This window comes from Ornithorhynchus anatinus, chromosome 2 (assembly GCF_004115215.2).
Source record: "Ornithorhynchus anatinus isolate Pmale09 chromosome 2, mOrnAna1.pri.v4, whole genome shotgun sequence".
NCBI classification, from domain to species: domain Eukaryota; kingdom Metazoa; phylum Chordata; class Mammalia; order Monotremata; family Ornithorhynchidae; genus Ornithorhynchus; species Ornithorhynchus anatinus.
The window spans coordinates 134,093,104-134,118,456 of record NC_041729.1 but is presented as its reverse complement, the minus strand read 5'-3'; the positions used below and the strand labels follow the sequence as shown (position 1 = coordinate 134,118,456).

At 41.8% G+C, this 25,353-nt stretch overlaps 1 protein-coding gene across 12 annotated transcripts in view; it reads left to right on the top strand.

The window, feature by feature from the left end:
• The window catches only part of MYCBP2 (MYC binding protein 2), a 311,532-nt gene that overhangs the window by 242,089 nt on the left and 44,090 nt on the right, over window positions 1–25,353 (top strand). For 7 of the 12 annotated variants that reach the window (XM_029055680.1, XM_029055702.1, XM_029055654.1 and 4 more), the window contains 7 exons: window positions 8,280–8,381; window positions 11,328–12,983; window positions 13,883–14,052; window positions 15,389–15,633; window positions 17,344–17,511; window positions 23,216–23,373; window positions 24,275–24,474. In XM_029055680.1, coding sequence (XP_028911513.1) covers window positions 8,280–8,381; window positions 11,328–12,983; window positions 13,883–14,052; window positions 15,389–15,633; window positions 17,344–17,511; window positions 23,216–23,373; window positions 24,275–24,474 — 2,699 coding nt within the window. The remainder of the gene's footprint in view (window positions 1–8,279; window positions 8,382–11,327; window positions 12,984–13,882; window positions 14,053–15,388; window positions 15,634–17,343; window positions 17,512–23,215; window positions 23,374–24,274; window positions 24,475–25,353) is intronic. The other 5 variants (XM_029055705.1, XM_029055696.1, XM_029055709.1 and 2 more) reach the window with 1 other exon arrangement.

Genomic DNA, 25,353 nt, shown 5'->3' with positions numbered 1-25,353 from the left:
ACCATAATGAGTCTTAAATCTAAATTGAGATCAAATGTAAATGGGAAAGTTTTGGTGCGTTTTTTTCCCCCAGTGGAATGGGTAACAGTAAGCTTCAGGGACTTCCATGTAGTAAGTGCATTATTGCATTTCTGCTGTCCAATCCAAAATCAACTTTCTTTTTGGAGAGCCTGCAGTGGAAAAGGAGTAAGCAGATGTAGCTAGTGATCTGCAGGAGATCAGAGGAGATTGTTTTGAGGGTAGAGGAGAGTTGAATACACATGAAGACTAGAAGACTGGAAGAATTTGATAAGAAATCAAAGCAAGTCAGGCTAGAGAATTACATTTGCAATTTAACTGAATGACAGCAGTTAAGTGGCATGGAATGAAGAAGTTTATGAGATTTAGTGGAAGCACATGTGGAGAGCTATTAAGAAGTAGATGAGAAATTTGAATCAGAGACAAATACGAAGACATCCAAAGAGGATAGTAATACTGTATCATGAGCATGTTTGAAGAAAACAATAAAGTAAGGCAAAAAAGGGAAGGAAAATTTTACATTGTTGAGTCAAAGGGACTTGTAACTGCTAAATGAGCTACTGGAAAGAAATCAAGATTATCTTAGGAACACAGGGAAAAAGACCAGAAATGTAAACTGGATATTTACTATCTGCATAGAGTTGATAGTCAAACTTTGCCTTTGGTCCATTGGAAAGGGCACTGCTCTGGGATTTGATTCCTGGAGTTGCCTCAGTTTTGCCCCCCAGGATGTGGCATCAGTGCTGGAAATTTCTGAGCAAAGAACCCCTTGGAGTTTTCTGTGGTCAGGAATCTTGCTTAAAGTGAGCAAAGAATATTGCAACTTCCGTGGCAACTCTGCCAGGCAGTGGCTCTGGGACACAGCATGGGGACTTTAGCTGTAAATTGGTCCTGCCCACACAGAACCTCTTATGCACGGTGCATTGAGCTTTACTTCTGCTCATCTAACTTAATAATAATTTTAATAAAAATGGCATTTGTTAAGTGCTTACTATAAGCCAGGCAGTGTGCTAAGCACTGGGGCGGATACAAGCAAATGGAGTCGGACAAGTCCCTGTCCCATGTGGGGCTCACACTCAACCCCCATTTTACACTGAGGCACAGGGGAGTGAAATGATTTGCTAGAGTCACGCAGCAGACAATTGGCAGATCCAGGATTAGAACCTATAACCTTCTGACTCCCAGGCCAATGCTCTAGCCACTAGTCAGGCTGTTTCCTCCTCCTTTGATGCCCTCTGGGTCCTTGTGGGAATATTCCTGACTGATAGGGAAGGGAGAAAGTGTGCTACTCATCTAGCAGTGTAATTCAGTACTTCGCAGTATAATTCAGTACTTGGCTCAGATCCCTTAGATAATAGTCTAATCCACATGGGTTGATGATGGTAGAAGTAAAAGGAATAGGGAGGAAGGCCAAAAATAAGATGAGGGTAATCAGAAAACTGACTAGTTACAGAACTCATGTTGGAAAAGAAATGTAGAAGAAGAGATTAATGTAGTGGCAGAATAGTCAAGGAGAATGAGAAGAGAAAGCATTCGTTCATTAAGTAGTATTTATTGAGAGCTTACCATGTGCAGAGCACTGTACTAAGCGATTAGAATGTACAATTCGGCAACTGATAGAGACAATCCCTATCCAGTGATGGACTCACAGTCTAAACGATTTGGCCAAGAACATACTCTTGTAATTCTTGCAGATGAAACAAGAAAGAGAAGGGTTTATTTGATATAGTGAATTGGGGGGGAATCAAATTAAAAGACATTAAACAATAAAATTTAAGATGCAGGATTAATTTTAAGTGCATTGATTAATAGCTTTTACTTTACACTTTATATGCTTGTGGAAGCATTTGAAATAATGACACATTCATAGAGAAGAGTTCTATACTGAAATATTGTTTCTCTAAGCAATTCCGTTTCGTATTGGAGGAAAAATAGATGACCGTGAAAAATGAGTTACTCTTGATAAGACAGTAGTTTTGTAGATTTCTGTTGTTTGTTCATACAATGGCCTTGATTAAAAAAGCTAGTAAACTAAGATAATCTTCCACACCATTATATTCAATCATATTTATTGAGTGCCTACTCTGTGCAAAGCACTGTACTAAGTGCTTGGGAGAGTACAATATAATGACAGACACAATGCTGCCCATACTGAGCCTACAGTCTAGAAAGGCGTTGGCAATATTCCACTTAAATACATAACAGAGCATGTTTTTAAAGTAAAATTTTGAAAATAACATGTTTTACTAGCAAGTCCAGACTTGGTAATATATTTCTAAGTCCATTAAGTATAACTCTACATATTTTACAGGAATAATTTATCTTGGCTAGTAAGCATAATTTTTTTTTAGTATATTAGAGATTTATTGAATCCAGCATCTAAAGTATCCTCAAGGGAAGATTTCCATTTAAGTATCAGTGTCATCTTTGCCCTTGCCCTTAAGCTAATTTTGGAAAAGTACACAAATGTCCTGTGTTCATTTTAGTGCAGGATATCAGATAGAGAATTAGTGCATCCTCTTGTTAATGGGTAGTAAAAGGTGAACTCAGTGGTAAAAAGAAGGTATCTGAAAAGTTAATGTGCTGCTTATTCATTCTGTACCTAGAAAGTGTACTTTAGAAAGATGAAGAGCAGGGCAAGCACACAACATGTTTAAATTACAAATTCATGGTGTGGAGGGATGAAGTTATTTGCTTCCATTGTATTCTCCCAAACTCTTCAAACAGAAGTGCCAATTTTTCCTAGAGCCTCGGTCATTCTTGAAGGTTGGACTTGATGGATCAGGGAAATAAAAGGCAGCAGGCAAATGAGGAAAAGTGGGAGTAATTGGAAGTGGGACAAGAGGGAAGAAAGTGGGTGGAAAAGGTGAGAGGAAGAGGAATTGAAAAGTACAGTAGAAGCAGTTGTTCCTCCATTGCGCTCTCTAATAATAATTGTGTTATTTCTTAAGCGCATACTATGTGCCAAGCACTTTTCCAAACATGTGGATAGATAGAAGATAATCAGATCTGCCAAGATCTGGCTCACAGTGTAAGTAGGAGGGAGAAGAGGTATGGAATCCCCATTTTGCAGCTGAGGAAAGTGAGGCACAGAGAAGTTAAGCAACTTGCTCAACATCACCAGGAGGTACATGGAAGAGCCAGGATTACATTCCAGGCCTTTTTTTTTAAAAAAATGATATTTGCTAAGCACTTACTATGTGCCAAGCACTGTTCTGAGCACTAGGTTAGATACAAACTAATCAGGTTGGACATAGTCCATGTCCCACGTGGGGCACGCAGGCTTAATTCCCATTTTCCAGATGAGGTAACTGAGGCCCAAAGAAGTGAAGTGTCTTGCCCAAGGTCACAGCAGACAGGTGGCAGATCTGGTATTAAAATCCACGTCATTCTGACTCCCAGGCCTGGGCTCTTTCCACTAAGCCCCACTGATACTCAGCAAATGCAAGTTGCTCCCCTGACACTGTCCAAAGCCTTGCAAGGCAGAACCACCTGCTCTGTTGCCTCTTCCTGACCCAGTTTGCCCAGGCAACCTGGGGAGAAGCCAGGGTCAGTCCTCCAGAGCAATTGAAGGGCCCCACATCCCCTGAGATTACCCCGGGGACCACTTTTTTTTCTTTTTGTTAAGGCATTTGTTAAGCACTTACCTACCTAAATGCCAGTCACTGTCCTAAGCACTGGGACAGATGCAAAGTAATCCCATTGGACACAGTGTCCCCAAATCAACCGAGGATCGGCCCACCATGGCTGTGACTGCCGCCAGCTTGACAGTCCCCATTTTACTGGTGAGATAACTGAGACGCAGTTCATTAATTCATTCATTCAGTCATATTTATTGAGCACGTACGGTGTGCAAAGCACTATACTAAGCACTTGGGAGAGTACAATATAACAACAAACAGACACATTCCTACCCACAACGTGCTCACAGTCTAGAGCGGGGGACAAATATTAATATAAATAAATGCATAGAAAAATAAATCATTTACAGATGTGTACATATGGGCTGTGGGAACGGGTTGGGGATGAAAGTGTAAGAGTGGTGCAGAAGGGAGTTGGAGAAGAGGAAACGAGGGCTTAGGGAAGGCTTCTTGAAGGAGATGTGCCTTCAGTAAGGTTTTGAAGTGGAGGAGAGCAATTATCTGTCTGGTGTGAGGAGCGAAGCACGGTTTACTGAGCTCCATGGCCTTGGATTCTGGTTGTAAAGCGTCTTCACAGTCGATGGGATGAGGTGTGCCATTGCCTGTCCCCAGTGAGCATCCCAGGATTCCATGCCACTTGGGCAGATTTGGGAAAGGCGGCCAGGGGTTCCTCTCCACAATTGAGGCTTGGGCTGTGAGCTATTTGTACAAAACCGGTCTCTTGCCGCCTTGTCAGAAATCTTCATGGATGGCAGGTTTTTAATACCAATAATTGTGGCATTTGTAAATTGCTTACTAGGTGCCAGGCACTGTTTTAAGGGCTGGGGTAGATACAAGATATTCAGATTGGACACAATCCCTTTCCAACTTAAGGGCTCACAGCCTTAACCCCCATTATGCAGATGAGGGAGCTGAGGCACAGAGGAGTTAAGACAAGGGCACATAGCAGATGTGGGGCAGAGCCAGGATTAGAACCTAGATCCTTCTGACTCCTAGGCCCATGCTCTATCCACTAGGCCCACTGCTTCCTCTGCAAGATGATTAGATTAGATAGACCTGAATGAAACTTTCCTACATTTGAAGGGGTCATGGAACATTCAGTTAAGTATGATGTTCTTCACTTTCAAAGGACTGTTTTGTTGCCAGTGAAATCCTTTCTCATGCCGCCAAATAGAATAATAGTATTTTTTTCAATTAAATCCCTTTACTACCCATTCTCCATATTTGCTCTCCGACTTCCAAATGTCCAGTATGGATAGGAATCAGTCAGTGTGGTCATCCTGCAAAGCCTGTCCTTTTGTGATCCCATTTTTTCCCCATAACTATCACTGTCTCTACCTCCAAATTTCAGTTTTGCATTTCTCTGTCACCGCATGCTTCAAGCCTGGGGCTTACTTTCCTTCTCTTAGACATGCAGGCTAGTGCTTTCAGAGTAATTACTCATATCTTTTCAATTCCATGTTGGCATCTTAATTGCAATGAAAACTTCTGCCTAAGTTCATCTTGCACTTCTGAGCATCTTGGTAATTCTGTCATCCAAGTTTATCCACTATTTCTGTATTAGACTATTAAAACTTATTATGAAAACTGGATTTTGTTTCCTTTCCAGATCTTAACTTCTAATTCCTTGGCATAATTCCTGGCCTTTGTGGAGTTGCAGTATTTTGTATTTCCCAGTAAAATATTCTCTATAATTTTCTAACATGAATATCTTTTCTCCTATAGGCTATTATCAACAATTGGAAGTGTAAGAATGCCATACATCAATCTTTGTGTTCTCCATATGTATTCTTCAATAATTTCTTCTCTAATTTCCCGTCCACCCTTCCCATTTCCTTGGGATTTTTCTTTTGCCACCTGTCTCCTCCAGGATGCCTTCTTTGACTGCTTTTTAAACTTCCTATTGTACATTCCCTTGTCAGCACTGTCTTGTACCTTAAGCATTTACAATCCCTCTTATTCACCAACAGATTATACTCTCTACCTGGTAGTATACTTTAGTGTCTTTCTTCCCCACTAAATTGTTAGTGCACACAGTAGGTCATCAGTAAATACTATTGATTATCCACCAAACCGTCTCTGTGATGGAGATAATAGTAACTCAGTTTTTAGGTCTCCAAATATATTTCATTTAACATTATTGAATGTAGATACATTGTCAAATGGCTGTTTATTCAATTTTATATCATCAAATGGTGATTTTTTTTATTTAGTTCATCCCGCATGGGATACAGAATGATCCTGTGAACCCAATATTATGTACTGTTTGGACAGATCATAAAATAGGTTGAAATTTAAAATACAAAGATCACAGCATTTAATTTAGAGTCCGCCTTTTTTTAAAAAAAATTTTCAGTTTCTGTTTTTATTGTATTAATGTTGAGTTGTTTTAACCAAACTGGTAAAAAAAAATGCAGCATCTTAATATTAAAAACTGAAAAATATTTCTGAAATGGGAAAAAATGCTTAATAGTCTTACTCCCTGTGCCTCCTTTAGAATGATAGCAAATACTCTAATTTGCCATATATAGTGCACATTTTTTGTCTATCAAGCGGGTTGCCTTTTTCCAGCCCAGTCTCCTGTCTACTTTCTTCCCTGAGATTCTGTTTTCTCAAGCCCATGACCTTGCTACCGTTGTTGAAAATGGCCATAACATCACTGACCCTCCCTCCCAGACTGTTTGTGCACAGAAAGAGTTTCATACAGTGTATCATTTCAGGTGTTTTTTAATGGTATTTTGTTAAGCACTTACTATGTGTCAAACACTGTTCTAAACGCTGGAGTAGATACAAGTTAATTAGGTCAGACACAGTCCCCATCCCACCTGGAGTTTACCATCTAAGTAGAATGGAGAACAGAAATTTAATCCCCATTTTACAGTTGAGGAAACTTTGGCACAGAGAATTCATTCCATTGTATTTATTTAGTGCTTACTTTGTGCAGAGCATTGTACTAAGTTGGGAGAGTACAGTACAGTAATATACAGACACATTCCCTGCCCACAACAGGCTTACAGTCTAGAGGGAGTTGTGACTTGCCCAAGGTCGAACAGCAAGCAGTTGGCAAAACTGGGATTAGAACCTCTTGATTCCCAGGCCAAGACATTTTCCACTAGGCCATGGGAGAAGAAGCATTGCCTAGTGGATGGAGCACAGGCCTGGGGGTCAGAAGGTCATGGGTTCTAATCCCGGCTTGCCACTTGTCTGCCCTATGACCTTGGACGAGTCACTTGATTTCTCTGTGCCTCAGTTGCCTCATCTACAAAATGGGAATTAAGACTGTCAGCCCCGAGTGGGATGGGGATTTTGTTCAACCCAATTATCTTGTATCATCCCAGTTCTTAGAACAGTGCCTGGCAAATAGTAAGGGCCTAACAAGTACCATAATTATTATTATTATACTGCTTCCCACTCGGCTGACCATATGTTTATCAATATAGTTTTGCATTATTGTTGGTGATAGAAATAAAAATTATGCTTGAAAATTACGGTTGGTAGGGTTAACTCGAGTTTACATTCTGACAGACTAGGAAAGTTAAATAAAAAGCTAGCCTCAAAATGAAACTAAATTTAAGAAAATTATAACTTTCTCCCAAAATGTACTTTTAAAAAAGTCTTTTTGAATTTTAGGCATTTTAAGGTCTTGTGTTCAGTTCCTCCATACTTTTATAGAAGCAATCTTATAACATCTTAGCTAAAAACAAAAATTGACTTGAGTTAAAGTAATGTCTTGCTTTTAGTTTTTACAGATAGTGAAGATTTAGAAAATATTGCAAGTTCCGAGTTTAACAGAAAACAAATACGTGATAAGATCACATTAAATCATTTCTTCACCTTTTTTGCCACCCCCCCATGAAACTGAGGAACAACACATTAATAAATACAGTTTTGGAGGGTCACTAATAACTTGGGCCAAAATGCATACTCAGATAACTAGACTTCTAGACTGTGAGCCCGTTTGTTGGGTAGGAATTGTCTCTGTTGCCAAATTGTCCTTTCCAAGCACTTAGTGCTGTGCTCTGCACAAAGTAAGTGCCCAATAAATATGATAGAGTGAATAACTAAGTAAATATTTTTGAGGTGAAAAAGTTACTTCTTTCATTGGAAGGAATTTGACAGACATCAGTTGCTACCAAATTAAATATCACCTCAAGGAAAGGCATTGGTGGGAACACTTAAACTTGCTCTACTTTTCCTGAATATACAAAACAGAAAATGCTTCTACTTACATCAGATAAAACACTGAGATTCTGAAGCTTTTTGTGTTATATGTTTTCCATTTCATATGAAAAGCTGTATATATTTATTATTTGATTTAAGTAAGCCCTGGCCTTGGCATCAAAAGTCTGAAAACAGCTTTGAATTTGTCATGATAAGTCTTATGCATAGTTTTTTTCATCTTTAAAATATAAATCTAGGGAGAGATCTTTTCATAAAATGGCCTTTTTTTAAATAAGAACATGGTTAAGCAAGGTTCACCAAACAGGGAATTTCCACTTTATTTAGTACCACAATAAGGAGGTGCATGCCATTTGAAATGCTTTGATTTTGCTGGTTTTCTCTGCTGATTTTTTTACCATTCAATCTGTGCCGCTTCTCTGCCACTGTTTTCCACTGTAGAAACACCATCCCGCAACCTTGCTTCTCGTGAGCGCATTTACAAAAATAATGGTGTAGCTGGGTCTGCCTCTGCTATCTCATCCCTCTCTCACAAACTAAAGGGTGGGTATGCATGCCTTCACGGATGGGTCATTCACCGTTTACCCAGAAAGTTTGGATGATGCAAATAAAATTTCACTTCTGTTCATTTTCATCTCATTCATTTGTTAAATGAGATTTGGACTTTGATTGTAGCCTAGCTGTTTATGTTGGTGTAATTATGCACGTATTTAGACATTTATTCCTATGAGGTGCTACTATCCTTATTGGACACGAAGCGACCTTGTATTTAAGACATATTTAAATTTTAATTCTAACTGGAAGATTAAGTATTTATATTGCAATAGTTCCAATTTCATGCACTGCAATGTGTCTGCAAATTTTTGAGGGTTTTATATAGCCGTTCATTTTTTATTTTAGAAAAGTTTATTGGTATAATGTAAATGTTGACTGTGATAAGACTGTGAAATTACAACTTAATTTTATATATTGAATGTTGCCTGTGCTTCATATTTAAATGTTTTCTAAGAACAGTTTGAACCTCCATTTAATTTAAAAGTTTGGGTTTCAAAAATGGTGGTGTGATTACAATCACATATATGGGAACCTGCTGGTAACACAACTCAGTTCCCAGACCCTAGGTGTTTTCTCAGTTTGCTCTACAGGCAAGTATTTGCAACTTAGGGTGGTGGTTTATAGAGGAACTTTTTTTATAGCCTAAAAATTCATTTTTGACCCCAGTTCTACACAAGGCAAACCTGAATTTCAGCACAAAATGACTTCTAACAGGGACTGCTTAGGACAGGCAAAAGTAATATTTTGCAACCATTTGGAATCCGCCTCGAGACTGCCCCAAGTACACTGTTGAGAATATCCCGACCGCATTTTATGCTTTTCAGTCTTCCCTCCTCCAAATTCTGTCACTTTATGCTACTCTGAACCTTGGAGGCCTCAGGGTAGACTCCAGGCTGCATAATGTGGCTAATTAGGACTGCCTCGCAAATCAATCAGTCAATCAGTAGCATTTATTGAGCACTTATTGTGCACAGAACACAATACTAAGTGGTTGGGAGAAGTGTCTAGGAATCAAGAGAGCTGTGCTCCCCTTTCTTGTAGCCCTGCTGGGGTCCATTAGATAGGGCTTTGCTCTGGGAAGCCTGAAACCTGGATTAAAGTCCCAGTTCTGCCTGTAACACATCTCACAGAGTTCTGGCAGCCCTGCTTGTTGTACCCATGTCGGGAACATAACTGTCAGAGATAAGCGAGTGTGAAGGGAGGCTGCTCAAAACACTAGAACCAACATCAATCCATCCGTGCAGTTTCTCAATCCTGAAATCCTAGGATCACTGTTCATCCATCATATTTGACGGGAGCATTCAGCTTCCCCACTCTTTCTCCTGCTCCCCAAACAGGAGGAGCCTGGGAAAGCTATTTTGGGTAGTAAGATTCCCCCCACATTTTTTCTCTTATTTTCATGATGATACAACTACTGGAAACAAATAACTAAATTGTATGTCTTTGCAAGGTCTTAGACTAACAAACGAAAGAGGTGATGTACCTGAAAAATAAAACAGTTTTCAGCACTTTGGCTAAATGAATCGGCCATTCTTTTAGCAATTGGCCTCTTCCATTTATATTTTAAAAATCATGTGGATCCTGAAAGGTTTTCTCAAAAGATTTATGATTCCATCCCAAAAAGACTTGGGTACTTAAAAAAATTGGCTAGTTGTTTTCATGACCATTTTACCTGAAAAGTATTTTAGCTCTACTTGGTCATTCAGTAAAAAATTGAAATATGACTTTAAATTGCACTAACTTACAGAATCATATTTCTATGCCGTAAAACCAGGAGAATAATTCTGTAACTGTTTTGAAGTCCTCCTCTATGGATTTGTAGTGATGTGGCTCTCAGGGTACTTGGAGTAAATTTAACTTCTGCTGAAGCTAGATGAACAAAAGAATGGGACTGCCTTGAGTAGTGGGGGCTGGCCATTAGTGACCAGTTCTTTAAATTCTTTATAGTCATCTATATCCAGATATCCTCTGGTCCACCTGATTTATTGTGTGAAGAAAAATGCTTACCACCTAATAAGTTATTTATTTATGCTTAATATGCTTAGTTATGGTGGACATGTTGCTATGTCAGGTGGCTACTATTTGTAGGAAAATGATTTCTATAACAAAATTGGTCATAGGATATAGTGGTTTAGTAGCAAAGTAGAACTTTTCATCACCCCAGGGAACATGTCTTCCAACTCTGTTATATCAAACTCTCCCGAGCACTTAGGACATTGCTCTGCACACTGTAAGTGCTCAATAATTACTGTTGATTGCTTGATACCAGTGTTTTATGATTTTCTGCTCTGAAAACAAGTATTGATAAACGACCATATTTGGTCACTGTGGTCAATTTAAAATGTCAGTAAGTCATAAGTCTTCTAAATTTATTTTAGGCTGCTTACTAGAGCTATCATAAGTGCATTTCAAGTTAAGTTGAATCAGTCCAGTCATATTTATTGAGCACTTTTTTTGTGCAGAGCACTGTCCTAAGAGCTGAGGAGAGTACTATTATTATCATTATCCTTATCAATTACTATTATTATCATTATCCTTATCAATACCACATAATAGACTTGGTAGACATGCTCCCTGCCCATAAGGAGCTTACAGTCTAGAGGAGTAGACTATTCAGTAGGTTTAGTTAGTGGCAGTCATACTATCAACAGAAGCGATGCTTCAGATTTCATCATTTGTAAATGTACTAATAAATATGATTTTTCCTCTTAGGTAGCTAAAGAAGGTATTTCAAGCATTATGCAGTTTAGAGAGTATGGCTTACTCTTTTCCCTCTGTCCTGATGGTGGTTAGTCCTTAGCAGAAACACTTGGGTGATGTAGACTTTGGGTTTGAGCCCATTTTTATTGTGATTAATTGGTTTGATGGTAAAGAAACTGCTGTATCTAATGAAGAGGGCTGCTAACCCCTTCTCCACGGAAATCCTTCCCCCAGGTGACAGAGGAGGTGTCCCAGCAAGTCCTAGACCGGCTTCTCCGGCGGGCTCATCCGACCTCGCCTCGAAAAACAGGGTAGAGAGCAGGTCGCCCAAGCCCGAGGGCCGGGCGAGCCGGACCACCGCCGAGCAGAAGAAAGCCAGGAATACCGAAGGCCTTTCTGCTAGCGAATCCCTCCTGTTGAAATCCGATGCTGCCAAGCTCCGCTCAGATTCCCACAGTAGGTCATTATCCCCCAACCATAACACCCTGCAGACTCTCAAATCTGATGGGAGGGGGTCGTCGGGCCTCCGAGCCGAATCTCCGGGACCGGGATCTCGCTCGTCATCCCCGAAGCCCAAGACTCTCCCGGCCAGCCGATCCAGCCCACCCGGTGCGGGCTCTTCCCGCTCCTCCTCTCCACATGACAAAACTCTACCTCAGAAAGTCTCCGTTCCTGTGAAGACCAAGCTCGACCCTCCTCGGGAGCGATCCAAATCCGACTCTTACACTCTGGATCCAGACACCCTGCGCAAAAAGAAGGTGCCCCTCACCGAGCCGTTAAGGGGACGCTCCACATCGCCCAAACCAAAAAGCGTCCCCAAAGACCCCAGCTCCCCTCCCGGCACCGAAAACCGGGCGCCTTCTCCCCACGTGGTCCAAGAAAACCTTCACAGCGAGGTGGTCGAAGTCTGCACGTCCAGTACCTTAAAGACAGATAGCATAACAGATAGCACCTGTGATGAAGGCACCGAGTTTAAGAGCGTGGATGAGAGTGCCAACAAGGTTCACTTCAGCATTGGGAAAGCTCCCTTGAAGGATGAGCAGGAGATGAGAGCCTCCCCCAAAGTGAGCCGGAAATGCGCTGGAAGGCACGCCAGGCCGAAGAAGGAAAAATCCGGCTTCCTCTTCAAAGGGGAAGGCTCCCGATCTCTGGAGCCGGCCAAGCAAGCCATGTCCCCTTCGGTGGCGGAATGCGCCAGGGCCGTCTTTGCCTCTTTCCTCTGGCACGAAGGCATAGTCCACGACGCTATGGCCTGCTCGTCCTTCCTCAAGTTCAATCCAGAACTGTCGAAAGAGCACGCGCCGATAAGAAACAGTTTAAACAGCCAACAGCCGCCCGAAGAGAAAGAAACCAAGCTGAAGAATAGGCATTCCTTGGAAATCTCATCCGCTCTCAATATGTTCAATATTTCACCACACGGACCAGATATCTCCAAAATGGGCAGCATCAACAAAAATAAGGTCCTGTCTATGCTTAAGGAGCCTCCCCTCCAGGAGAAATGCGAGGACGGAAAGACAGACGGTGCTTCTTTCGAATTGTCCACCCACCACACGATGAAGTCCAAATCTCCCCTGCCCTTAACCTTGCAGCATCTGGTCGCTTTTTGGGAAGACATCTCCCTAGCTACCATCAAGGCCGCTTCGCAGAACATGATTTTTCCCAGCCCCGGGTCCTGTGCGGTCCTCAAGAAGAAAGACTGTGACAAAGATAGTAAGAAGGCCAAAAAGGAAAAAAAGAAGAAAGACAAGGCTGAAGTCAGGCCTAGAGGGAATTTATTTGGGGAGATGGCGCAACTTGCAGTGGGCGGGCCGGAGAAGGACACCATCTGTGAGCTATGTGGGGAGTCTCATCCGTATCCTGTGACCTATCACATGAGACAAGCCCATCCAGGTAACTCTAGGGTGTGAGAGAGAGCTTCGGTTACTTACGGATGTAATAATAATAATAATAATTGTACTTGTTAAGTGCTTACTATGTGCCAAGCACTGTTCTAAGCACTGGGAGAGATACAAGTTTATCACTTTGTCCCAAGTGGGGCTCACAGTCATAATCCCAGTTTTACAGATGAGGTAACTGAGGCACAGAGAAGTTAAGTGACTTGCCCAAAGTCAGCTGACAAGTGGCAGAGCCAGGATTAGAACCCACGACCTCTGACTTCCAAGGCCATGCTCTTTCCACTAAGTCACGCTGCTTCTCTAATTATAGGTGTATTAGTTTGAACCACCCCGAGAGCTAAAGAGACCAAAAGGTCTGAAACCTCCCAATTTACCATCATGCTATCACGTAGGGCAGTTTAAATCGATGATCGTCATCACCGGTGGTACTTATTGAGTGCTTACTGTGTGCAGACCACTGTGCTGAGCACCTGGGAGAGTAAAGTTCAACAGAGTAGCAGATGCATGTTCCCTGCCCTCATCGAGCTTACGGTCTAGTACTGAGGCACACTTTGGATTTTGTATGAAAAAGCAGTGCAAGTCAGATGCTGTAAATTCTGAATCATTTCAAGTCTAGCACGCTTGAGTTATAGAAGATTAACGTACAATTCACAGCCATCTAAAATATCTATAAGATTGTAATATCTGTAAGAATTATTTTTCCTCTGCTGCTTCTGTGTAAATGGATGATTAGTATTGTCCTATTAAATTAAAAAAATACATCAAGAGACTTGCAAAAATTACTCCAAATATGTGACGCCCCTAAAATAGTAAATGCTGAGTATCGGCCTTATAATTGCCTATGCTGATATTGAAATCTCTTCTGTTTTCTTTTCATCTCATTGTTATTTTAAGGTTGTGGCCGGTATGCCGGGGGCCAAGGTTATAATAGCATTGGACACTTTTGTGGCGGATGGGCTGGTAATTGTGGTGATGGCGGAATAGGAGGTAGCACTTGGTATCTAGTCTGTGATCGCTGCAGGGAAAAGTATCTCCGTGAAAAACAAGCAGCGGCAAGAGAGAAGGTATGTTTTTCACTTTCGATACTTCATTACTAGTGGTAGAGGCGCACTATCATCTAGACCCTCCTAACATTTAGTAGGTTATCATTTGAAATGTACATCATGCATTTTCTGCCAAAGAATAATCTAGGAAACAATCTAGGGATCCAGGGGAAGATTTAGTTTCACACATAAGTGGCCTATGCATACGTTTGCCAACACTAATCAAATTAAACTTAAAAAGCAGATTTTCAGTTTTCTTTAAATGGGAGGTTTAAGCTCATATAAAGATGCCACTGTAAAATGACCTCATTTTCCAATAACTAAGGGCGTGCTTTTTTTATGGTGTTCGTTAAGTGCTTACTATGTGCTAGGCACTGTACTCAGCACTGAGAGCTACCTGGTACCATCATGACTGGAAAACTTTCAGGACACCCTAACTGTAGGGTAGGCCAGTCGATTCCCAGGGGGAGAGGGACTGAGTAGTGTGCAAATCCTCTTCAAAGAGCTCTGCAGCTCCTCGGGGTATTTTCAGAATCTCTCGTCTGATCTGGTTAGAGATCAGCTTCAGTTCCTTGGGCAGTGGAGGTGAAAGATCTGCGGATCCGTCCCTTCAACAGCTTCAACACAAACTTTTAGTCTGATGAACACACCATCCCCTGAATATAAGCTAAACTTCCCAGACTTTACACGAGACCTCCCTGGGATTAGGTAAAGCCTCTTTCATTCGGCCCCGGCTCTCAGAAAATAGTATTTTCTAACCAACTTGAACCCAAGTTGCTGATTTTTAAAGAAGCTCTTTCAAATAATAATTAATTCATCAATCATATTTATTGAGAGCTTATTGTGCGTAAAGCACTGTACTGAGCGCTTGGGAGAGTACAATATAGCAATAATCAGATACATTCCCTGCCCACAATGAGCTTACAGTCTAGAGGACCATAAGGGCAATAATAAGTGCTTACTATGTGCCGAGTAGAGTGGTACTAAGCTCTTGGGACAAACCGGTATATGCAGATCGAATAGTCTGTTTCCCAAGTGAGGTTCCCAATCCAAGTAGGAGATGAGAAATCATTTCACAGATGAATAAACTGAGGAACAGAGAAGTTGTGACTTGCCCAGAACCACACAGCTGGGAAGTGGCAGTGCCGGGTTTAGAAGCCAGGTCCTCTGACACCTTGGCCCGTGCCTAGGCCATGTTGTTTCCCTTTTGTGTGTTTCATCGTATAAAAACGTCCTTTGTATTGGAAGTAGATCATTTTTATGTCAATGTTAGAGATTATGTGGGAAATGTTTTATAAATCTTGGTGCGTAAAGAATCATTAAGGAAATCCATTGCATTTTTTTACCCCCATACTAGGTCAAACAATCTAGGAGAAAACCAATGCAAGTGAAAACTCCTCGTGCCTTGCCCACGATGGAGGCTCACCAGGTGATTAAAGCAAACGCACTGTTCCTGCTGTCTTTGAGCAGCGCCGCCGAGCCGAGCATTCTCTGTTACCATCCTACAAAGCCCTTCCAGTCACAGCTTCCCAGTGTGAAAGAAGGCATTTCTGAAGATCTCCCCATTAAAATGCCATGCCTCTACTTGCAAACTCTAGCCAGGTATGAAAGGTGTTCAGTGGTTTGGGGATTAACACCTCTTTTATTATTCTACTCTTTTATTCTTTTGGTGGTGTTGGAATTGCTTAAGTAGTTTGGTGCTCAACATGGAACTAAACGTTGGGGTAGAGACAAACTAATGAGATTAGAAACACTAGAATAGATATGTGTGAAATGCATATCACAGCTTTTGCCCTCTGGGAGCTTTATTGTAAAATATTGTACCCTTTATACTTGCTGCACCTACATAAAACATTGAAAATGGCATATAAGTATTTATTGAATTTGAATTGTAGAACTTCATAAGCTGCTACTTCTCTCCCAAACAAAAAAATAATATGTATGGCCAGTTTTCTCATAGCTGTAAGAGATGCAGATTCAGGAGACCAGACACAGTGAGCGATCTCTAGTCCTGACACAAAGATATACTTTTACCATGCCTCTCCTAGACTGCCTAACTCTGGACAGGAGACAGATTCAAATTAGAATTCATTCAACAAGAAGGTATTCCCAGGTATCAGAAGTTCTGACCTCCAAATTTTGAGAAGTAGGTAGGAGAGCTGCCCAAATTTGATGCTGATTCTTAGATAGATATTATAGTGATTACTGTGTGCCAAGAACTGTTTTAAACACTGGGATTAGAGAGAAGGTAACCAAGGTGAATAGTCCCTGTCCTACATAGGGCTTGCAGTCTAAGAAACACTGATTATAAGTGCACCAGGCCAGTCTGGCCCAGGTAGCACAGTTTGTGTGTGTGTATGTATATATATATATATATATATAGTGTTTTAATTCCGGGGTTCTAATGTTTCTTAGAGAAATTAGCATGCAACCCTATGCTCTAATCTACCTATAGGGGCTCCAGGGGTGAAATTAAATTGGAACATGCCTGAACTTGTTTTTTTTTAATGGTATTTGTTAAGCACTCATTATGTGCAAGGCACTGTTCTTAGCCCTGGGGTAGGCACAGGCTAATTAGGTCGGATGAGTGGCACTCACCTTCTTAATCTCCATTTTTATGGATTAGGGAATTGATTCACAGAGAAGTGAAGTGATTTGCCCTGGTCACAAAGCGGATAAGTGGTAGAGCCTGGTCCTTCTTACTCCCAGGCCCATGCTCTAACCACTGGGCGACGCTGCTTCTCTGGAATTTGGTTCCAGTAATCATTCCATTAATCAGTGGTATCTATTAAGAGTTTACCATGTAAAACATAATTTTTAATCAGACATGAAGAACAGCCACATAAAGTTGCTTCTGAAAAATTTCAATTCAACTTGATTCTTTTTTTCCCCCCAGTGGTATTTAAGTGCTTAGTATGTGTCAGGGACTGTACTAAGCACTGGGGTAGATAGAAGCTAATCAGGTTGGATACAGTCCCTGTCATTCATTCATTCAGTAGTCACAGTCTTAATCCCCACTTACAGATGAGGTAACTGAGGCACAGAGAAGTGAAATAACTTGCCCAACATAACACAACAGACAAGTAGCGGAGACAGGATTAGACCCCAGGTCCTTCTGACTCCCAGACCCTTGCTGTATCCCCTAGGCCATGCTGTTTCTCTGATTCTGATAAAATTAGATTAAATTAGATAAAATTACCATTCGTGACAAATCATTAAGGTGTGTTTCTTTTTTCCCTTCCCAAAATAGATTGGGAATGTGGGCTATATGAGATGTAATGTTCTGATAAAATTATATTTGATCCAATGCAGGCATCATCATGAAAACTTTGTGGGTTACCAGGATGACAACCTTTTCCAGGATGAAATGAGGTATTTGCGTTCCACCTCAGTTCCTGCACCGTACATATCGGTAACTCCCGATGCCAGCCCTAATGTTTTTGAGGAACCAGAAAGTAACATGAAGTCCATGCCACCAAGGTATTCCAATGCAATTATTTCTTAAAGTGTGCTGAGGCACGGGGGAGAGAAATCTGGAAGAAATATGGAATCGTGGGGCTGGAAACGACAAGTAGAAGTAATATTTATTAAGCGTCTACTGTGTGTATTAAGCGCTGGGAAAGAGTATAAAGGTGGGAATTAGACACGGATCCTGAGGTTGGGGAGAGGGCGGGAGACGGACACAGATGGAGCAATAAAACAACGTAAGGGACAAGGACAAGTACTCAAAGGAGCTATGGCTTGAGGAGCAGAAATTTAAGCGCCTCGTGATACAGAGTCCCCGGCAGAGCCGTAGCCACAGCAACCACTGCTGTTAGCCGCTAGCCTTCTCAAGGTTGTTGTAAGAGGCCTCGTGCTATAGGTGGTATTCTCTTTCCTCCCCTCAGCCCCCCCGGGGTGGGGTCAGCAGGACGGGATGGGCTCTCGCTTGTGGCGTACACATCTCTAAATTATTTACTTGTATTCATCTCCCCGTCTCGACTGTAAGCTCCTTGTGGGCTGGGTGCATTGCATTGTGATAATAATAATTTGTGGTGGTATTTGTTAGGTGCTTACTATGTGCCGGGAACTGTACTAAGCGCTGGGATGGATATAGGCAAATCAGGTTGGACACAGTCCCTGTCCCCCATGGAGCTCACTGTCTTCACCCCCATTTTACAGATGAGGTAACTGAGGCCCAGAGAAGTGAAGTGACTTACCCAAGGCCCCACAGCAGACAAGCGGCCGAGCCGGGATTAGGAGCCAGGGCCCTTGGACTCCCGGGCTCGTGCTCTGTCCACTAGGCCACGCTGCTTGTACTGTCCCAGGTGCTTGATACCCACCAAGTCGTTTGAAGCAAATTAAGCAGACTGTGACTCTAGCCTGTGAGCTAGCTGGGGGCAGGGAATTTGTCTGTTCATTGTGTTGTAATAATGTTGGTATTTGTTAAACACTTACTATGTGCCGAACACTGTTCTAAGAGCTGGAGTAGATACAGGGTAATCAGGTGTCCCACGTGAGGCTCACAGTCTTAATCCTCATTTTACAGATGAGGTGACTGAGGCATCGAGAAGTTACGTGACTTGCCCAAAGTACTCTCCCAAGCACTTAGTACAGTGCTGTGCACATAGTAAGCACTCAATAAATGCCATCAGTGGATTGAAGCGGAGGGGAGACGGTGCCAATTCCCAAAAAAGCCACGTGGCTGGCACACAGAGCATCCTTGGACATAGTGTTGGGGGGCGTCGAGAGCGGGAGGGCCGAGAGGGCGCAGACACCGGATGTTTAGCTGGGCTGCAGCTGGGGAGAGGGGCCCGGGAGGCAGATTGGCAGCTTTTGTAGAACGGGTACTCTTGGGGGGGGGGGGGGGCGGGCATAGAGAGAAAGAGAGGTTCTCGACCACGGTTGGGGCACTGAGGCCGGGTGGGGCAGCCACTGGACTCTTTCCAGACAGTTCATTTGGCCGGAGTGGGAGAGGGGCCTAGCAGGCACAGCAGGGGCTTTCCTACCCAGTCCAGCGGGCAGAGCGAGCCACGGTCGCAGTAGTAGGGGCGGGCGAGGGGTACAAAGCTTCCTGACGCTCTCTCGTCTGCAAAAAGCATTGAGTGCTTGGTACCTGCCACGTCGTTCGAAGCAAGTTCAGCAGGCGGTGACTAGATTGTAAGCTCGTTGTGGGCAGGGAATGTATCCGTGTATCATTACATTGTAGTCTCCCAAGTGCTTTTACAGGGCTCTGCACACAGTAAGCACTCAGTAAATATGATTGGATGAATGAATGAAGCAGGCATAATCTTAGAAGCCTCCCTTCTACGATGGACCACAGTCATGCATAGCTATATTAAGGTCCTAAAATCCATGTGAATGCACATTAAGCAGCATGGCTCAGTGGAAAGACGCCGAGCTTGAGAGAGGTTATGGGTTCAAATCCCGGCTCTGCCACTTGTCAGCTGTGTGACTGTGGGTAAGTCACTTCACTTCTCTGGGCCTCAGTGACCTCTCCTGTAAAAGGGGGATTAACTGTGAGCCTCATGTAGGACAACCTGATTACCCTGTATCTACCCCAGTGCTTAGAACAGTGCTCTGCACATAGTAAGTGCTTAACAAATACCAACATTATTAAACAAATGTGAAAGGGACTATTGCAAAGATTAGAGAAAAATATCAACATTTTTTGGTTTTTTCCAGATGAGCAGATTCATGGTATTGAAAGTGTTTTGAAAAAAAACTGTGTGTCTCGTAAAAGAAAAAAATACACAGTCCTATCAGCCTGAATTAGAAGTCTCTGAATGAATAATCAACTAGAGATTCAATCTAATGTTTAGAGTCGTAATAATAATAATGTTGGTATTTGTTAAGCGCTTACTATGTGCCAAGCACTGTTCTAAGCGCTGGGGTAGACACAGGGGAATTAGGTTGTCCCACGTGGGGCTCACAGTCTTAATCCCCTTTTACAGATGAGGTACCTGAGGCACCGAGAAGTTAAGTGACTTGCCCAAAGTCACACAGCTGACATGTGGCCGAGCAGGGATTTGAACCCATGACCTCTGACTCCAAAGCCCGTGCTCTTTCCACTGAGCCACGCTGCTTATGATGCCTAAAATGACTCTTTTGGAATTAAGAGCCTGTGTAATTTCAACCCTAGGTTTTAATGTCCTTTCCTAGGATTGAAACTGTGACAGATTATTGCAAAGAATAAAAGACTTTTTGCACAAAACTCAAATGGCATTTCTTAGAGGCACTGCATCTCAGACAGCTATCGACTGTTGGTACGGCAAAGACAGCATGAAGTTCAATGTGATTTTTAAAAAAAATTGCTAAGAAATAAGAAGTATTTGCAATAAAACAGAAAATGCATCCGTAACACCTTACTGCTCTTCATGAGCATAACAAAACAGAGACCTAGAAAAAACAGTGATCAAGCATGCACATGCGTGACTGTGGGTAAGACACCGGAGTCGATAGGGATCCGTGATCTAAGCACCACTAAACTGAGAACTCTTATGTATCACTAAAGAAACTTTATATCCCCCTTCGGCAATGATCTGGCCCTGCTAAAAAGAGCTGTCAGTCATATTTATTGAGCGCTTACTGTGTTCAGAACACTGTACTAAGTGCTGGGGAGAGTACAATATAATAATAGACACATTCCGTGCCAACAGTGAACATAGAGACTAGATGGGGAGACAGACATTAACATATATATATGTTAATATATATATGGGAGTCAGAGTTCATGGGTTCGAATCTCGGCTCTGCCATTTGTCCGCTGTGTGACTGTGGGCAAGTCACTTAACTTCTCTGTGCCTCAGTTCCCTCATCTGTAAAATAGGGATTAACTGTGAGCCTCACGTGGGCCAACCTGATTACCCTGTATCTACCCCAGTGCTTAGAACATTGCTCTGCACACAGTAAGAGCTTAACAAATACCAACATTATTATTATATATAATATAATATATATATATATACACACACACACACAAATGCATGTATATATGTAGAAACAACCATTATCACAGACAAATGTACCTGAATGAATGCACTCCTGAACCAGAATTCCATCAAATCATAGAAAACAGGCATAAGCTTAGCTCCAATCTTTGAGAAAGTAATCTCTGCAGTCAAAACAATGAAAAATGTAAGTGCACCTGGACTGTGGTATTGCAACAGAAAACTCTTAAGTGAAGATGAGACGTAATGCTTAGACAGCTGCAGGTTTACTTTCCTCAACCTTGTACAGTGAGGAAATTCTTCAAGGCTTCAAAAATGCACCTTAATCACCCTCTTCGAGAAGGAAGAGAGTCAATCAAATGGTATTTATTGAGTGCATACTGTGTGCTGAGCACTGTAATAAGCATTTGGGAGAGTACCGTATAATAAAATTGGTTGACATTCCCTGCCCACAATAATAATGATGGTATTTGTTAAGTGCTTACTATGTGCAGAGTACTGTTCTAAGCACTGGGGTAGTTACAGGGTAATCAGGTTGTCCCACGTGAGGCTCACAGTTAATCCCCATTTTACAGATGAGGGAACTGAGGCACAGAGAAGTGAAGTGACTTGCCCACAGTCACACAGATGACAAATGGCAGAGCCGGGAGTCGAACCCATGACCTCTGACTCCGAAGCCCAGGTTCTTTCCACTGAGCCACGCTGCTTCCCCTAAATGAGCTTATGGTCTAGAGGGAAGGACAGACATGAATAGATGTAAACTACGGATAAGTAAAATTGCTGTGTGGCTGAGGGAGGGCTCAATAAAAGTACAAATTCACGTGCAAGGGTGGTAGAAAAGGGAGCAGGAGAAGAGGAAATGAGAGCTCCTGGAATTGTTTAATCTTCTATGAACCATGAATCACTGAAAGCTATGTATTATAAATTATTGATTCACATAAATTTCTGTCTACCCCTCTAAGGTCATGGTGGACAGGGAATATATCGCCCACTGTTATACTCTCCCAAGCGCTTAGTACAGTGCTCCACACACAGTAGGTGCTCAGTAAATACCATTGATGATGATTGTGATGATCATCATCTATGAGCCATATTCAACATCAATGGCAGGATCAAATTTTGAACAGTGAGGTGGTGGAACATGGCTCACAGCACCACTGGACAGTAGGAAGACATGGCAAATACCCTAGCAGCTGCTCTATATTAAATCGAAAAGGGTCATTTGTCAGCATGGAGGATGGGGAAAAAAATAATTTAGTCAAAAATAATCCAACATAATGGTTGACGGTTGAGACAGCATTGGCTCTTATTAATCCAGTCTTGCCAGCAGAAATCTAAAGCGGTTGCTGTCCTCAAGCACAGGTTTTGAGACTGTTGGAATGCCAGGAGATCAAGAGAGGCCTGATATGAGATAAAGACATTAGCACAGCAAAGATGTATCGTTACTTTTATGCATGGGGAGTGACAGTCCCACTGCTGTATTTTTAAGCTACAATTAGAAGCAGCGTGGCTCAGTGGAAAGAGCACGGGCTTTGGAGTGAGAGGTCATGGGTTCGAATCCCAGCTCGGCCACCTGTCAGCTGTGTGACTTCGGGCAAGTCACTTAACGTCTCGGTGCCTCAGTTAGCTCATCTGTAAAATGGGGATTAAGACTGTGAGCCCCACGTGGGACAACCTGATTCACCTGTGTCTACCCCAGTACTTAGAACAGTGCTCGGCACATAGTAAGCACTTAACAAATACCAACATTATTATTATTATGTATACCTCACCATCACTACCATCATCTTTGCCAACAAAGGGCCGTCATTTACATTCTGTTCAGAACCTAGAACGTTTTAGGTGCTTTCATTTAAAATATAGTGAAACAAAACCATCAAGATTTCTAGATCACATTAAACCTTTAGGGAAATTGAACTTTTAAAACTGATTTCTGAGCCAATCTATTACAATCAATCGGTGGTGTTTATTGAGCATTTAATAGGTGTGGAGCAGTGTCTTAAAAGCTTTAGAGAGTACAGTAGAGTTGGTAGACACACGTTCCCTACCTACAAGGAGCTTACAGTCTAGACAGGGTGAGAGACATAAATATAAATAAATTATGGAGATATATATGTGTTGTGATCCTGCTGATGGGGTAAAGTGTTACTACATTAAAGAAATATGAATCTTATTTTGCTGTATTTTACTTTTGTTTATTAGGTGATAATTTTTCCCCTCAAGGACTCAATATTTTTTTTGTTTCTTATCTATAGTTTGGAAACAAGTCCTATTACAGATACTGATCTGGCAAAGCGAACAGTCTTCCAAAGATCATATTCCGTTGTTGCATCAGAGTATGACAAACAACATTCGATTTTACCTGCACGAGTTAAGGCAATTCCTAGAAGAAGAGTTAACAGTGGGGACACTGGTAAGTAGAGAGAACTCAAAAGCAGTAGAAATATTCAAATCTGAAAATTAAATGAACTGGAAACTAAAGGGAAAATTATCTTTACAACTTTAGATAAACGTTCTGAACTTGGAAGAAAAAATGCTTGTTTTTATGAAATAATAAAAGGTGAGGATTCCCCACCCCCCCCACCCCCAACCACAAAAATGTAAAAGACCTTCTGCAGTCCTGTAAGTCAATTTCCTTGACTTCCTGCTGGTTTCATCTTATTAAAGTCTTATTTGGTGGATCTACCCTGTTGTTAGTGATTTCAAAGAAAGTTACATGATACAGCACTAATTTTTGACTCTTTATTGTATGAAAGGTTTAGGGAGCGGTATGTAAGGCAAGCACAAATACTTTTTCTGTAATAAAGGGCTGGCAAGGTTCTGCTTTTCTGGTCTGTTAAGCATATAGTACTGTAATACCATCCGTTAGTAATGGCCTGTGACATTGATATTTAATGTGATTTGAGGGGATTGGGACAGTTAGTGGGCATATGCTTCATTCTGTTACTGATTTTCTTGTCCACAATATGCACTAATGAATTATCAGTCATTTCTGTAGAGTTTTTCAGGCTGCCTAGCTAAGGATTTGGCTTCCAAAGATTGTTAGAATGACAAGCTCTATTTTTAAACAGCTTGACTCTAACATTCAATTTCTGTGACTGCAAATCCTGTCAGGCATGAGTAACGTAAGGCAAGCCCAGAAGTGAACAAACTGCATCTTGTATTTTTGCACTAAAGCTTGCCCATCAAATTTAACCATTTCTGTGGAGTGTGGGTTATAGACTCTCTTAAAATTATTAACCCTGTAAGAACCTGCTCACTGATTCTATAAAAAGCAAATAAATCTGTCATATGTATTTTTTCTCTTTAAACAGAAGTTGGGTCCTCTCTTTTGCGACATCCATCTCCTGAACTTTCCCGACTAATCTCAGCCCATAGCTCTCTTTCCAAAGGGGAAAGAAATTTCCAGTGGCCAGTGTTAGCATTTGTGATACAGCACCATGATCTGGAAGGTCTTGAGATAGCAATGAAGCAGGCTTTAAGGAAATCTGCTTGCCGCGTTTTTGCTATGGAGGTATGAAAACATTCAGTGATAAATACTGAAATTCATATGTTTGCAACTGCCTAAGAAAAATAACTTTCTACCAAATTCACAGTGTGGTAAAGGGAAGAAGAACACAGGATAATTTAAAAATTGCAGTTCTTGTTGAAACCATGTATGTTTGTTAGACCTTAATATTTTTGAAACTGGAAATTTTCCAAGACTTTTTTTTTTTTTTAATCATTTTGGGTACTAACATGATAGCGGCTATGGGTCAGAAGTTTTGGCTTTGTTTTGATTCTGGTTTTATCAGTACCACAACCTCTTCTGGCATCAATTTTATCACTGAAACTGTGGACATGATTACGTTGCCTTGGTGTTGGGCTAGGGGTGGTGGCTGGGGAATCTAGGAGAAAGCAGCCAGTTACTTTTCACCCTGCTCTGGTGTGTCGGATCTCCCAACCAGATCCTCTGATAGCCAGCCAGAAGAGACTTCACACTGTAAAGCAAGTTTCTTGGCCTGAGGTAAAAGTGAAGTTAAGACAACTTAATTTCGGAGTTATCTGAAACCTAGCCCGTTTTCTAGCCACTTCCCCTCACCAGCATTCGGGCAGCTACATGGCTCTGTAGAAGATTAAGTAGAGCATCCACTTGGCTTGGCCAGTTCTAAGCCTCAGTGGCTTTAAATATTTCCTTTTAAACCTCGACTTTTTTAACGGCATTTGTTAAGCGCCTTACTATATTCCCCAGCACTGTACTATGCCCCAGGGTAGATACAAGCAAATCACATCGGACACAGTCCACATTGAGGCTCACGGTCTTAATCCTCATTTTACAGATGAGGTAATTGGGGCATAGAGAGGTGAAGTGACTTGCCCAAGGTCACACAGGAGATACATGGTGGAGCTAGAA